The 15,455-nt window shown below is 40.4% G+C and overlaps 1 protein-coding gene across 2 annotated transcripts in view; it reads left to right on the top strand.

Annotated features, from left to right (window-relative positions):
• ZMAT4 (zinc finger matrin-type 4) overlaps window positions 1-15,455 on the top strand; it is a 436,096-nt gene that overhangs the window by 307,820 nt on the left and 112,821 nt on the right. For both annotated transcript variants that reach the window (XM_073552848.1, XM_073552849.1), the window contains exon 6: window positions 14,079-14,175. In XM_073552848.1, coding sequence (XP_073408949.1) covers window positions 14,079-14,175 — 97 coding nt within the window. The remainder of the gene's footprint in view (window positions 1-14,078; window positions 14,176-15,455) is intronic.

Raw genomic sequence — 15,455 nt, 5'->3', positions numbered from 1 at the left:
AGCTGCACTCACTATTCTGCTGGTGCAGTCACTGTGTACATTACATTACTGATCCTGAGTTACATCCTGTATTATACCCCAGAGCTGCACTCACTATTCTGCTGGTGCAGTCACTGTGTACATACATCACATTACTGATTCTCAGTTAGAGCCTGTATTTTATTCCAGAGCTGCTTTCTTCACTCCACAATTCCCCTTATTTCCAGCCACTAGAACTTACATCAATAAGAAAGTCATGACTTTTCCTAGCAGCGTGCTTTCGCTTGATATACTGTATATATATTCCTTTTCTTATTCCAGCATCTTTCTGATACAATTCACACTGGAGTTCAGCTGTAATGTCCGTGTATCTGTGCGCAGTTACTATATATGATACTTGTTTTCTGTCTTTCCGCCAACTTTTATTCTGTTGAGTCCGAGTTTTGCATATAGTCAATAGCTCAACATCAACATTTCACGAAAACATGACATAAAGCCGATACAACAAAAACGTAAATTTGCTAAAGGCGAAACTAAAAATATAACCACAGGTGTTATACCATCTGTGCCGAGCGATTGTGCAGTGAATCAGTATTGTACTATCTAAAAATGGGACTGTAGAGTCAGCAAGGGACCAATGATTCACCCGGAACGCGTTAGCGTGATGCAAACACTAAATCGAGGCGACGATTCCAGGAATGGAAGGGGAGGCGGCAGTTAAGTACATGCACGGACTATTGGCGCCGTATTACCACTGGGGTTTCCAGTGTTCTGCTCCTGCCTTTACCATATACTATTATTTTTAGGCTTAGATCTTGGTGGCTCCGAACACGTCAGTAACAGATGGCAGCAGTGGACGCCTTAGTGTGAATTTTGCTTTTCTGTGCCAGATGGTGCCCCTCAGCAACATCTCCGAATTCTTCACTTACCTTCGTCTTCAGATAATTTTTCCTGTTATGAGTTTACATTAGAGGCGCCGTGTACTAATAAATTTATAAGGGGCACTGGGGAAAGGATCACATGAGCGTCCCTAAACTCTAGTGATAAGAGTTGTCCTGATATTCCCTCCCTCAGACTCTTCCCAGGTGGTCGTATACTTCACTTCTAATTAACTAGGGAACCTTTTCTGATATTAGAACAAGAGAGACATAAAGTTTTATAAGTTTTTGTAGAATATAGAAAATTAAACTTTCTTTTATGTCAGAACTGGATGAACAGTACATGTGAAGATTAGCGGCACAATGCTTAATGTATATAGCGTCTGTCAACAACAGAACTTCTAGTTTTTTAGTGGCAGCTCAATACTTGAGATATTGCAGGACTCAACATGTTTGGTCCCTACATTCTTATAACTTTCTTGCTGACCTGGCTTCATCTAAGTGCTCCTGTCTGGGACAGGTCAGTATTCCTTCAGAACCAGAAAGATTCCTTTTGGAACTTCGGTTCCTGGTGACGGTCTATAATTGCCCTACTCTAAATTTCCTAGCTATCTTGGGGTCCCACTTCCATTTCTCAGTGGTGCCTGTCTGGACGCCCGACTCTGTACACATATGACCTTATCTCCCTTCCTTTCGCTATTCTTGACCATCGTAGTTGTCTTGATCCTCATATCCAATCCGCCAATGTTCATCCAGAGGTTACTTTTTGCTATCACTACTGTTCTCCTTCCCTTACTTTGGGGGGTAAATGTGCTGTTGGTATCTGTATTTGTCTAAGTGGACAAGTGTGGGGGTTGAATCTGTTTAGGTGTTCTGCATTCTATATATGATTCGGGTTCTGATCTGGTTCGACATCTGTATTTGCTTAGGTGGTCTGGATTCTGTATATGGTATATTTTGGGTTCCGGTCTGTATTTATTTAGGGGTTTTGGATTGCTTTGATAAATGAGGATGAATGAACTCATGGAGATCAACATCCAACACTGCGGAGACACCATCACATGTTTCTCAACGCAGTGATTCTAGAGCAAAGCCCCCATCCCTTATGGGAAATATGTAAAATATGCAAAACACAAGCCGCGGAGACACCATCACGTTTCTCAAAGCAAGCAATGACTAGCCAGGTCTTTCCCCGGGAAGGAACAACCACGAGATGGGCAGTCTCCAATGAAGGAAACCACCTATGCCAAAACATGGTATCCATCCACAGACAGCTGTTTCGGGGTATTGCCCCTCATCAGTGTGGAGTAGGAGCAATGCCTAGTAGAAGACTGTGAAAAATGAGGATGAATTAACAGTCTTCTACTAGGCATTGCTCCTACTGGCCAGTTTCCTACTCCACACTGATGAGGGGCAATACCCCGAAACAGCTGTCTGTGGATGGATACCATGTTTTTGCATAGGTGGTTTCCTTCATTGGAGACTGCCCTTCCCGTGGTTGTTCCTTCACGGGGAAAGACCTAGCTAGTCATTGCTTGCGTTGAGAAACATGTGATGGTGTCTCCGCGGCTTGTGTTTTGGATTGCTTTGATGTGATCTGGTGTTGGGTCAGTATTTGTTTAGGTGGTCTGGATTCTGTATATGTTTCGGGTTCTGGTCTGGTTCGGCATCTGTATCGGTTTAGGTGGTCTTGCATTATGTATTTGTTTCGGGTTTTGGTCTGATTCCGCATCTGTGTCTGTTTAGGTGGTCTGGATTCTGTATATATTTTGGGTTCTAGTCTATATTTGTTTAGGAGTTTTGGATTTCTTTGATATGGTTTGGTGTTGGGTCTTTGTTTAGGTAGTCTGGATTCTGTATTTGCTTTGGCATCTGATCTGTGTTTGTTTAGAGGGTCTTTATTGCTTTTATATGGTCTGATGTGTGGTCTGTATTTGTTTAGGTGGTTTAGAGTTTGATTATGTTAGGGGGTCTTGTCTGTATTAGTTTAGTGGGGCTGGTGTGAGGTTTGTATTAGTTTAAGGGTCAGGTGTGGAGCTTTTATTTGTGTAGGTGGTCTTCATTCTGTCTATGTTTCGGGTTCTGGTCTGGTTTGGCTTTTGTATATGTTTAGGTGATCTGGATTCTGTTTATATTTTGGGTTCTGGTCTGTATTTCTTTTAGATGGTCTGGTTTGGAGTTTGCATTAGTTTAGGGGTCTGGTTTGTAGCCTTTATTTAGGTGGTCTAGAGTCTGTATATGTTTTAGGGTCTGGTATGTATTTGTTTAGTAGGTCTGACCTGTATTTTAGGATTTGATGAAGGGGGTCATATACTGTATACTACTTATATTTCTAAATCCTTAGATCGTCAATGTACCATGTATACATGATTGGAGCGTTTGTTGTTCCCTTTTGCGCTGTGCACGCCGCCACTTAGTGGATAATTTTTCAGAATTCTCCTGATCTCGCTTCTCAAAAGTTGCCCAGTATCAGTAAACAGGGAAGTTACGAGCCACATAAACCGGGCACCATCCGCTTCAACAATTTCCATTATTACTTTTCATTAACTACTTTCTTCCAGGACAGGGCTGGGGGGCACGAGGCAGCAGTGACAACTTCTGTGAGTTATGACTCTCCGGCAGTATTCGGTGTTTTCCCCCTAATCAGCAGATAAATGCTAATAGCACAATTACATTATATATAATTGAGAAAGCTGATGGATGTTAATTAGAAAGTCCTAATCAATGTAGGAAAGAAGTGAAGGGCTGGATTTGGTACAGTGTCAATAAAGTGGAGAATTGCGCTTATATATTATCAATGTTTCTTTGGGGGTGCTTGACAAATTTCTAACGACTAGCACATGCCTTATAAGTTTACCTGTGCAACATTTGTTTTAATTATTGCTTTGATGCATCTCTAATGAAAAGTGAAGCAAATCTGCAAATAGTCTTGATTATAAATATCCTGCCGTTTTGTGGCTCCTTACAATACAGTATCTCAAATGAAGGACAGATGAAAATGATGACAAACTGATGTCCCTCCCTTTATTTAAGGACTACCTATCAAAAAACCCTCAACCTAATTCTCCACATATGCTAACTTCCCTAGATCTACTGGGACTGTCTTGAATTCACAAAAAAGGGATGAAGCTGATTTAAAACGCACCCCTTAATCAAATGCACCCCATTCACTCCAATAAAATGTTAGGAATTTAAAATTATCCAGGTTCTACAAATTTTCACCCCCAAAATTTATTTGTAGCAACTTGTCCTGGAAATGATGTGTGTAACGCTCTGAGGTCTCCCAGGGCTATATCCAACACCTTTCAAAAACACAGCCATAATATTGTCAAAGTGACTTCAGCATAGAAATGGATGGTTACCTGATGGTAACCAGCAGCCCGTTTCATGAGACAGTGTACTGACAGACTTTTCATGTTTTTTAAAACTTTAAAAAAAACAGTCCAAAAAGTATCCCTTTTGGGAATTTCTTATTAACCTGTCTGCTCTTTGCAGAACATTGACTCATACTGATGGTGTCGCTGTCAGAAGTAGCATAATCCTGCTTGACTTAGATGAGTGATGTAACATATATTCCTTAGCGCCCTGTGCTTCCTCTGTAAGAATATGCTTGCTATAAGCAATGTAGACCAATTGTCAGCTGTGTTTGGTAGTGCTACTGCCCAGATGGCTGTGCCAAGAAAGTACACAGTTTCTGACTGACACTGATTTCAGATTTTTCTGTAAAAACTATTGTGCTGACTTTCTTCTGCCTTCTAATGCATTAAGAAAAAAAGTATAATTGTTATTCAAAAGCAGAAGAACAGATGCCAGCTACACCATATCAATAACACTGAGTCTGGCACTGCTGCTGGCATCTCCCCTAATCACTCTTTATCCCTATATCATTAAAATCTGTATTTTTCGCAGACTACTACTCTCATCATCTTTACTGCTGCAGTTGTATAACAAATGAATGGTGTATTTATTCAGAGTGTTCTCTTCCTATCTCTATTGCTGAGCTGTGAGCTCTGACCTCCTCTCTCTATTTTTCTAAATTATATGTTATATATTTGTTTTAGGTGCAAAGTTAGATTTATGTAAAATATCCGGCATCGTAGGCAGTAAATGTGAGTAATGACGACACTGAATAGTGTCGCCATGGGCTGCGCTATATAAGGTTTATTATACGTGTTTTATTCATTGACAGATGCTATTTGAGTCCGTTCCAGCTGATTTTCTATGTTGTCTCCTTAAGATGCTCTGCGCTCGGCATGTGTGTTATTAGTGTGAGATGGGGAGAAGATGGATGCTTGCAGTGATTGCTGTTGAGCCACGTGGGGAAGCTGAGTAATTGTAATATGGTCCAATTACTGCACAAACAGTCAATGTAAATGTCATTTTCTGTATGCAGTGAAACGTGGGAGAAATACAAATGAGGGGACCCTGCAAATACCATGCACACTGCTTTTCTGTCCGCAGTGGTGCAATGTATACACCTTTCACATCCTGTATACACATGTCTATGATCATCCAATGCTTGATATCCGGCAGCTGTTGGGTTGTAGAGGTCAAACCTTAAAGCGACCACTTCAGTTCTTCTACACCAAACACCAGGAGGCAGATTTATTGAAGAAAAAACGTGTCTGTTGCTCATGACAAAGAACCCACCGCTGAGCCAGGACTGGCCCTGATTTTTTAAATTTGGGACCATATTGGATACAAATGAAGACACGAGTTTATGTAGATTCCCTGACCAATGGTTGGAGCTCCTGGGTGGTTCAAAAGTGTTTGTCGGTGGGTAAAGGGTGTTTATGGACGGGTCAAGGTCACTCATTGGTGGGATTAGTATACTCATGCTATCAATTCTAAAGTTGGTAAGTAGAGGTAAGGCACAACTATAAGTAACTATTGATACTACTATCAATGTTTGTCCACTAATAGTTGGAGCTCTTGGGTGGTTCAAAGGTGTTCATGGGTGGGTCAAGGTCACTCATGGTTGGGATTAGTAAACCCATGCGATCAATTCTAATGTTGGTAAGTAGGGGCACCACTATAAGTACTATAGATACTACTACCAATGTTTGTCCACTAATAGTTGGAGCTCCTGAGCGGTTCAAAGGTGTTCATGGGTGGGTAAGAAGTGTTCATGGGTGGGTCAAGGTCACTCATGGGTGGGATTAGTATATCCATGCTATCAATTCTAATGTTGGTAAGTAGGGGCACCACTATAAGTACTATTGATAGAATCATAGAATCATAGAATCGTAGTGTTGGAAGGGACCTCCTGGGCCATCTGGTCCAACCCCCTGCTCAAAGCAGGATTCGCTAAATCATCCCAGTCAGATGTCTGTCCAGCCTCTGTTTGAAGACTTCCATTGAAGGAGAACTCACCACTTCTCGTGGCAGCCTGTTCCACTCATTGATCACTCTAACTGTCAAAAAGTTTTTTCTAATATCTAATCTGTGTCTCTTCCCATTCAGTTTCATCCCATTGCTTCTAGTCTTTCCTTGTGCAAATGAGAATAAAGTTGATCCTTCTACAATGTGACAGCCCTTTAGATATTTGTAGACAACTATTAAGTCTCCTCTCAGTCTTCTCTTTTGCAAACTAAACATTCCCAAATCCTGCAACCTTTCCTCATAAGACAGGGTTTGCAGACCGGTCACCATTCTGGTCGCTCTTTTCTGAACTTGCTCCAGTTTGTTGATGTCTTTTTTAAAATGTGGTGCCCAAAACTGGACACAATATTCCAGATGAGGTCTGACCAAAGAGGAGTAGAGGGAAATAATGACTTCACGTGATCTAGACTGTATGCTTCTGTTAATACATCCTAGAATTGCATTTGCCTTTTTTGCTGCTGCATCACACTGTTGACTCATATTCAGTCTGTGATCTATTAGTATACCCAAGTCTTTTTCACATGTGCTGTCACTTAGCCCTATTCCTCCCATTCTATATATGCTTTTTTCATTTTTATTGCCCAGATGTAGTACTTTGCATTTCTCCCTGTTAAAAACCATTCTGTTAGTTGCTGCCCACTTCTCCAGTTTATTTAAATCTTTTTGAATCCTCTCTCTCTCTTCTCTAGTATTAGCTATCCCTCCTAGCTTTGTGTCATCAGCAAATTTAATCAGTTTACCCTCAATTCCTTCATCTAAATCGTTGATAAAGATGTTGAACAATACAGGGCCCAGGACAGAGCCCTGTGGTACCCCACTTGAGACATTCTTCCAACTGGATGTACAGCCATTTACGACCACTCTTTGGGTCCGATCACTAAGCCAGTTATGAATCCACCTAACAGTTGCCTTTTCCATTCCATACTTAGTCATTTTTTCAATAAGGATTGTATGAGAGACTTTGTCAAATGCTTTGCTGAAGTCAAGATATACTATATCTACAGCATTTCCTTGATCCACCCAATCAGTGATACCGTCATAGAAGGAAATTAAGTTAGTCTGACATGACTTATTAGTTAGAAACCCATGCTGACTCTGTTTAATCACTTCATTCTTATCCAGGTATTGACATACATGTTGTTTAATAATTTGTTCAAAGATCTTTCCTGATACTACTACCAATGATCGTCCACCAATAGTTGGAGCCCCTGGGCAGTTCAGAGGTGTTCATGGGTGGGTTAGGGGTGTTCATGGGCGGGTCAAGGTCACTCATGGGTGGGATTTGTATACCCTTGCTATCAATTACACAGTTGGTAAGTAGGAGCAACACTATAGATACTAGTACCAATGTTTGTCCACAAAGATGATATGGCTGTATGCAGGATTTTTTGCAATCAGTGAGACTAAGGCCCCTTTCAAATGTGTGATTTTTTTCATGTGTTCTATCCGTGTTAGTTATTGTCTGCAGTGCTGACATCAACCAATCAGTGAGTTCAGTAGTTCTACCCTAGTTGACAGCACGTGCTGCCCAGAGCCGCTAATCTCACTGATTAGCAGCAGCGCTGTCAACGTGATGAATAACAAGACACCAGGATCAGCGGTGGAGGCGTAGCGCTCGGTGAGGGGTGGAGTACAGCATAGTTTTGTTTTCTCCTTTTAAATAGAGTAGGGTTTTTTTTCCAAAACTGGAAAACTCCTTTAAAACTGGTCCCTTTTTGATGGCAACTTGCTGGCTTTTTGTGTCACTCGTCATTCTGTTCATGCACCTAGTTAGGGGTTAATGAAAGGCTGCGCTGATGCCTTGAAGACATGATAATAAGACCGAAATAATTGTGTTGTACGGAGAGGCGGCGGATCACATATTATAACGCGCTCCTCACTGACACTGCGCCATAAACCCCCATCTCGCACGTGGGAATAGCTGATGGCGTTCAGATTTCTAATCTACATTAGTGTGGTCAAACGGCTCCAAACAATCCCGCGCTTTAGGGAATATTGAATACATTTATTAACCAGAGCATGTCGTTTGGTGCTTGCTAATTGAATTACAACTGGGCTGACAGATCCGCTGCCATCTCCTCACTCTCCACCTTCATTAGGATCGTTCCTGCTCCGACCTGATGCATTCAGAGGAGAAAAATACAATGTTTTTCATGTTATTATACCCTTACATAACACAGACGTAAGAAGCGACGGCGGGGAGTCTGAGAAAAGATGTAAGAATAGGCAACCGAGCCATCCAAAATTTCCTTTTACCATATGACTTGCCTCTTCATATAGGGCACAGGCTTCATTGCAAGTCAAATTACAGAGGCAAATTTAACATTGAATAATCATTTTTCTGGGATAAAAACAGTTAAATGGCCATTTCTATTCAAACCACCTTTATATAAATCAGATGTATAAGCGAATATAAGAAACTTTATAAATCTTATCAGAGAAATCTGCTTTATTCTTTTCCTAACAATGCCTCTCAAAAGCATCATTCACTCTGAAAAAAAGCCAGCGCTGGATTCACAGCTACACTGTTCAGTGCTATCAGTATTACACTGGGAAATCTGGTCTGGGGTCTGTATAAATGAGGACTCTAGTCTGTATTAATATTGAGTCTCGTCTGGGATCTGTATAAATAGTGGGGTCTGGTCTAGCGTTTGTATAAACTGGGCACTAGACTGGGGTCTATTTAAATGGGGGAGCCTACACTGGGGTCTGTGTATATAACATTCTGGGGGCTATATGGTTGGTGAGATTGGTCTGGAATCTGTATCCCTTTCTTTACAGGGTCTGGCCTTGGGTCTATACTTATTTCAGAGTCTAATTATTTAGGACAGGTGTGTGACCTGTCTATGTATAGGGGGGTTTGGTCTTTGGTTTGTATTTAGGGTATGATGACGGAGTGATATTTACTGTGATATTTTTTTTTATTTACTTAAATGCAAATATTTAGGGCTAAAAATAATTTTTGAAATTTGGTTTCAATATAAAAAATTTGCGCCGTTAAGACTCACAGGGTCTTATATTTCTCTGAACATTCAACTTCGATGTGATCTGAGGGAAGCTCAGGAAAAGACAGATAATAGAGTGAGAAGTTCTTCCATCGGACTTTCGCAATGAGCTCACTGATGGATTCTCTGTTAACCCATTCTGCAGTTAGAGATAAACAGTGTATCACAAATGTTATAGAAGATGAATGGTGCAACATTTTCAATTAAACACAATTACAAAAATTATTTTTTTTTATCTAAAAGCTAATTAAAAAAAAAAAAAATACCACTAAATATGGACAACCCGTTTAAACTTTTTGTAAGTTAGGAGCTTTCTCATTTGTTCCAGAATTTCTTTGGATCGCGGCTTGATGTCTATCTTTTGAGGATCTTTTGTTCTGCTTACCTTTGTCAGGCAGGTCCTACTTAAGTGATTTCTTGATTGAGAACAGGTGTGGCAGTTATCAGGTCTGGGTGCAGATGTGGAATTCGAACTCAGTTTCCCAAAGATGGGATAAACCATAGTTAATTTATGTTATGTTTTAAAAATGAGGCTAATCACTTTTTCACACAGGACCCTGTAGGTTTGGATTTCTTTTTCCCTTAATAATAAAGACCTTCATTTATAAACTGTGTTTACTTGTGTTATCTGTGTCTAATATTTGTATCTGTTTTCTGATCTGAAACATTTAAGTGCGACAAGCATGCAAAAGAATAGGAAATCAGGAAGGGGCAAACACTTTTTCACACAACTGTATATAAATGAGACCACAAATTTCTGTATGTCAACTTTTCACATTTTTGTTTTGCTTGACCCATAAGTATACTATATATCTCTTGGGTTTATGTATGGCGGTATATGTACTCTATATGTTTTTAGCGCAATTTTTCCTTTAAGCAAATGTTTCGATTGATTGAGGCCAAAAATATGGATCCAGAATGTCGCCCTCCCCCATGATGTCACTGTCACCCGCAATAGACTCGCTTGGTCTTCAATATCGGCAGCCGCTCCAATGCTTCAACAACTCTTTCCGTGCACTAGGCAGCCAGAGAGTGACAAGACAAGTAATGTCCTTGACATGTTCTGTGATTTATACAGCGGCGCAATGCGAGCGATGGCTGCACGTCACTTATTATTGGAAGTCAGGATGACAGCTCTGAGAAATGGAGGGAGGAGACCTGCAGCATGCAATCAATCTTGGACCATAGTCTCATGGCTGGCATTTATTTATTCTTCTGTCTCTGCCTTTAGTGTAGATGACACTGTCGTGTTCATTAGGTGCGCCTTTATTATATCCAGAGGAGATAGGATTATATTCTGCCAGCGCCGGCCATGTCATGGGTGTTAAAACAGTGGCAGCATGTCAGATAATAACCCTGCCGTTCTGCATGTACTTACCATCACCACCACAAGGGGTCGCTCACACAGGTGCAATTTGGCTCCAATATTTTATCTCTTTGTTTAGGGATTTATATCCCCTTTGGGGAAAAAAATAAATTAATAAATGGTATCATCAAGGCTTCATTAAATAGTAAAAATGTTACAGGCTTTATTAAAAGAAATCCATTAGGTCGATTAAACTATTATAACTAGTGGTATGGGTGTGTAGAGCGTAGAATAATAATAAAAATGATACCTGTCTTGTAGTATTCCAGTGTTCCAGCACTGAGATATCAAGCATTGAAGCTACATGCAAATTAGCCAGGAAGTGCATTGAGGGTGTGTCAAGTGAGTACGCCAACACGCCCCCAATGCATTTCCCGTCTAATTTGCATGTGGCTTCACAGCTTGGTTCCTCAGCGCTGGCTCATCTGATGACTACAAGACAGGTATCATTTTTATTGTTGAGCTATGACCTATACAGCCAGATTATTAGTTTCAGTAAGAATTTTGTCATGACAGTTTCCCTTTAAGCCGAGGATGTGCTATAATGAGGGCTCTATGTGGCCCATATAACTGAAGCTCACCTTGGCTGAGCCCTGCTGTTATTTAAGCTTCTGCATGGGTTGGACCTAAGTGTCCTGATTGTATTGCCAGATTGTCAAAATAGCAGAAAATCTTAAGAGCATTTAATTACTGGTGATTTAATTATGGTTTTCACTATGTAAGACAAGTAATTTAAAGTAGTTTTCTATGCCCTAATACAGCGCCATCCTTACATATGGGTTGTGACTGGTATTGCGTCTTAGTCCCATTCACTTGAAAGCTGAAAACCCCACATCCAGTGGATTAATGGGCGCTGTCCCTGGAATATAAGCAGATTTTTGTTTTCTAATAATGGGCTTCCTACACTTTCTATGACATGATCCGAGGCCAAAAGTCATTTATATACCACCAACCATTATCTTCAGTAGCATTATTCATTATAGAGCTGTGTTTGTCAATGCAGTAGAGTTGTGTTTTGTCGGTGCAGCAGGGATGTGTTTCTCAATGCAGCAGAGTTGTGTTTATCAGAGCAGCAAAGCTGTGTTTGTTATTGCAGTAGAGCTGTGTTTATCAGTGCATTGCTTTGTTTGTCAATGCAGCAGAGCTGTGTTTATCAGAGCAGCAGAGCTGTGTTTGTCAGTGCAGCAGAGCTGTGTTTGTCAGTGCAGCAGAGCTGTGTTTGTCAGTGCAGCAGAGCTGTGTTTGTCAGTGCAGCAGAGTTGTGGTTGTCAGTGCAGCAGAGCTGTGTTTGTCAGTGCAGAAGTGCTGTGTTTGTCATTGCTCCGAGCTGTGTTTGTCAGTGCAGCAGAGCTGTGTTTGTCATTGCTCCGAGCTGTGTTTGTCAGTGCAGTAGAGCTGTGTTTGTCATTGCTCAGAGCTGTGTTTGTCAGTGCAGCAGAGTTGTGGTTGTCATTGCAGCTGAGTTGTGTTTGTCAGTGCAGCAGAGCTCTGTTTATCAGTGCAGAAGTGCTGTGTTTGTCAATGCAGCGGACCTGTGTTTGTCATTGCAGCAGAGCTGTGTTTTTCGGTGCAGTAGAGCTGTGTTTGACAATACAGCAGAGCTGTGTTTTTTATGCAACAGAACTGTGTTTATGAATGCAGGAGAGCTATGGTTGTTAATGCAGCAGAGCTGTGTTTATCTGTGTTTTTTTTCTGTAGGACTGGATGCAAAAATTAAAACAGGTGCTTTTAGCAGCAGCTAGTCCTTGTGTTGTCATGTTCAGCTCTGCTAAACCTGTATAGTAAAAGATAACGCTTTGCCCAATAACATCAAATACATTTATAGTCAATGTATTAAATAAAAAGAATTCCTGCTCCACTGACATGTCGATTTTAATAATTCCCCATAATATAATCATTACGGAGCATCTTTTTTTTTTTTTTTATCTCGGCTCCTCAGTTATTCCTAATAGAATTGTAGATATATAATGATAACTGGGTGTTATAAGGGTGTTATAAGTTGGGGGTGTGTCTACCCTGTCTGGTATTGTCCTATCAGAGATGACTGCTTAGAGACACGCCTCTTTGACATCTCAGAATAGTAACCCCCAGTTGTCCATTTAGTCATACATTTCCAGGAGGAATAACAGAGGCGTAGAATAGCACGAGCTTCTAAGAAAAGATGCTGAGGGATTATTTAATGGGGAATTAACGAGGTATTTACTAAAACAGGAAAGTCAGCAGAGATGGCACTGACATCCTCTATGAGTCGATCTTTATTGTTGATGGCGCACTGACTGTATTTGTTTTATTTGCACACATTACATTACAAGTCCAATAATAACTATCCAGAGAATTGTGGATTAAGGTGCCCAGGCATGTCCTACAATTATCCGCGCATTTATTGCATGGACGGCGTCTACCCTGGGATTTGTAATTTAAATATTTATAACCTGCAAATGTAATATAAATGATAATGCGAAGAGCAAATTCCTGTTAAACAGGGAACAAATCGCAAAAATGAGGCAAAAAAAAAAAAAAAACCCAATATAAATGTTGGTAAGTTTCAACCTTTTAAAAATTTACATCTTATGTATAATGCTATTGTGAAATTACTCTTAAAGGGGGATTTTCTAGAAGTAAACACTGATGTCCTGCGGGTCCTTAGCCATCAATGATCATCCGCAGGGGTCTTCAGGGTCGATGCCTAAAGATCAAACACTGGTGACCTATCTGATTGGAAAATCCCTAAGAAAAATCAGAAATGTACTATTCCTTTCACTAGGTTTCCATATTAAAAAAAAAGATTCTATTGAATGTAGCGTCAGATCTGTAGACGGCGTGATACAGAGGAGGAAGAGCTGAGCAGATTGATATATAACTTGACTAGTCTAATTAGTCATTTGTTGACCCATTCATTTTATGCTCAGGAGTCCTGTGGGCAGGACGATTCCATGATTGACACTGAGTAGGACCGCCCACTGGACTCCGAAGCCTGGAAAATGCTGAAATTAGCGTGAATTATTACAGGTTACAGTGAATCTTTCCCCATAAACCTATATATCAATCTTCTCAGCTCCTCCTGCTCTATAACATATCACTATTAGAAAGGGCTGTGTTTATGTCACAGGTTTCCTTTAAGTGTTGATCTCGTGGGGAACAAATGTAGAATATGACATAAATATTGAATTATATTATTTTTACTGTTTAATATCCAACATTATCATTATTAGTAATATTTGAAACACTTAGCAATATATTGGTTATGAACTAGGGATGTTTGTTTGGAAAGGTCCAAAACCAGAGGACTCCGAGTTTTGGTGCCTTTTGGGACTTGGGATTGTTTCTAATTATTGTGGGTGTTGGAAACCATGGAAAATGATATGACAGTAGACAATCCATCTCCTAGGTTTAGTATAACGTCAGTTTACACCTTCCCGTTTCAGGGTCTCTGTTCTCAATCGTTTCATTTTTTTTGTGCTTTTTCAGCATTACGGAGCAGCTACTCCTGTAACACCTGCAACATGGTGCTGAATTCGGTGGAGCAGTATCATGCACACCTGAAGGGTGCGCGGCACCAGAACAAGTAAGTAACAACCCCATACTGTATATTCTGTCATTATCATAATCCTGTATTATCTACTGTATATAGAGGTGTTATCAGTCATTGCACAGGAGGAGGAGGTGAGCTGTGACATCACCTATTGTGAATGATGGATCCTGTGTTATCTAATGTACAGTAAATAGAGGTGTTATCCGTCCTTGTACATGAGGAGGAGGAGGTGAGCTGTGACATCACCTATTGTGAATGGTGGATCTAGTGTTATCTAGTTATCTACTGTATATAGAGGGGTTATCAGTCCTTGTCACAGCTCACCTCCTCCTCCTCCTACTCCTCCTGCACAAGGACAGATGACACCTCTATATACATTAGATAACACAGGATCCAGAATTCACAATAGATGATGTCACAGCTCACCTCCTCCTCCTGTACATCACCTATTGTGAATGGTAGATCCAATGTTATCTACTGTATATAGAGGTGTCATCAGTCCTTGTACAGGAGGAGGTGAGCTGTGACATCACCTATTGTGAATGATGGATCGTGTTATCTACTGTATAGAGAGGTGTTAACAGTCCTTGTACAGGAGGATGAGGTGTGCTGTGACATCACCTATTGTAAATGGTGGATCCTGTGTTATCTACTGTATATAGAGGTGTTATCAGTCCTTGTACAGGAGGAGGAGGAGGAGGTGAGCTGTGACATGACCTATTGTAAATGGTAATTTATTTGGTAAGGGGAAGTAGTACACAAATGCTTCTTGTTATTAGGACATGATGTCTTTGTTGACTATTCGCAATTTGCTTATAGTGCGTAGAATATAAGAAAAAAAATCCCTATTTTGTAATGACCCTGCTGATCGATTATCATTTCTCCCATTGTAATGAGCGAGATCCCTCAGCCTAAGCATTCAACTAAAGTGAACCATAAAGATCGACAAAACCCAGCAAAGTATTAGAAAAACTCATAATCCAGATATAAAGCGTTTATCACAAAGCCTGACATAGCTCACCGTATAGAGTTTTATTTAAAGCTAAAAAAAAACAATAATGGGATTTCTTATAACTTGATGTCATCCTAAATACTAATCTACTTTCTCAAAAAGAAGCTGTAAACTCCGGAAATTACATTTGAACAGGTGCACGATATTCGGGGATGTGAGAGATCATCCTAAGATTCCTTAGCATAGATGTTATTAATACAATGATGACTTATTATCAGTAATAAAAGTCTGATCAGTGGGGATCGGACTGATGGGATCCCTGCTAATCTATAGGATTGGATAGCGTCTTCATGGAAACGAC

This window comes from Dendrobates tinctorius, unplaced genomic scaffold (genome assembly GCF_039654945.1).
Source record: "Dendrobates tinctorius isolate UK_male_01 unplaced genomic scaffold, ASM3965494v1 ptg000196l, whole genome shotgun sequence".
Classification (NCBI taxonomy): Eukaryota; Metazoa; Chordata; class Amphibia; order Anura; family Dendrobatidae; genus Dendrobates; species Dendrobates tinctorius.
This window is presented reverse-complemented; position numbering and strand designations above follow the sequence as displayed.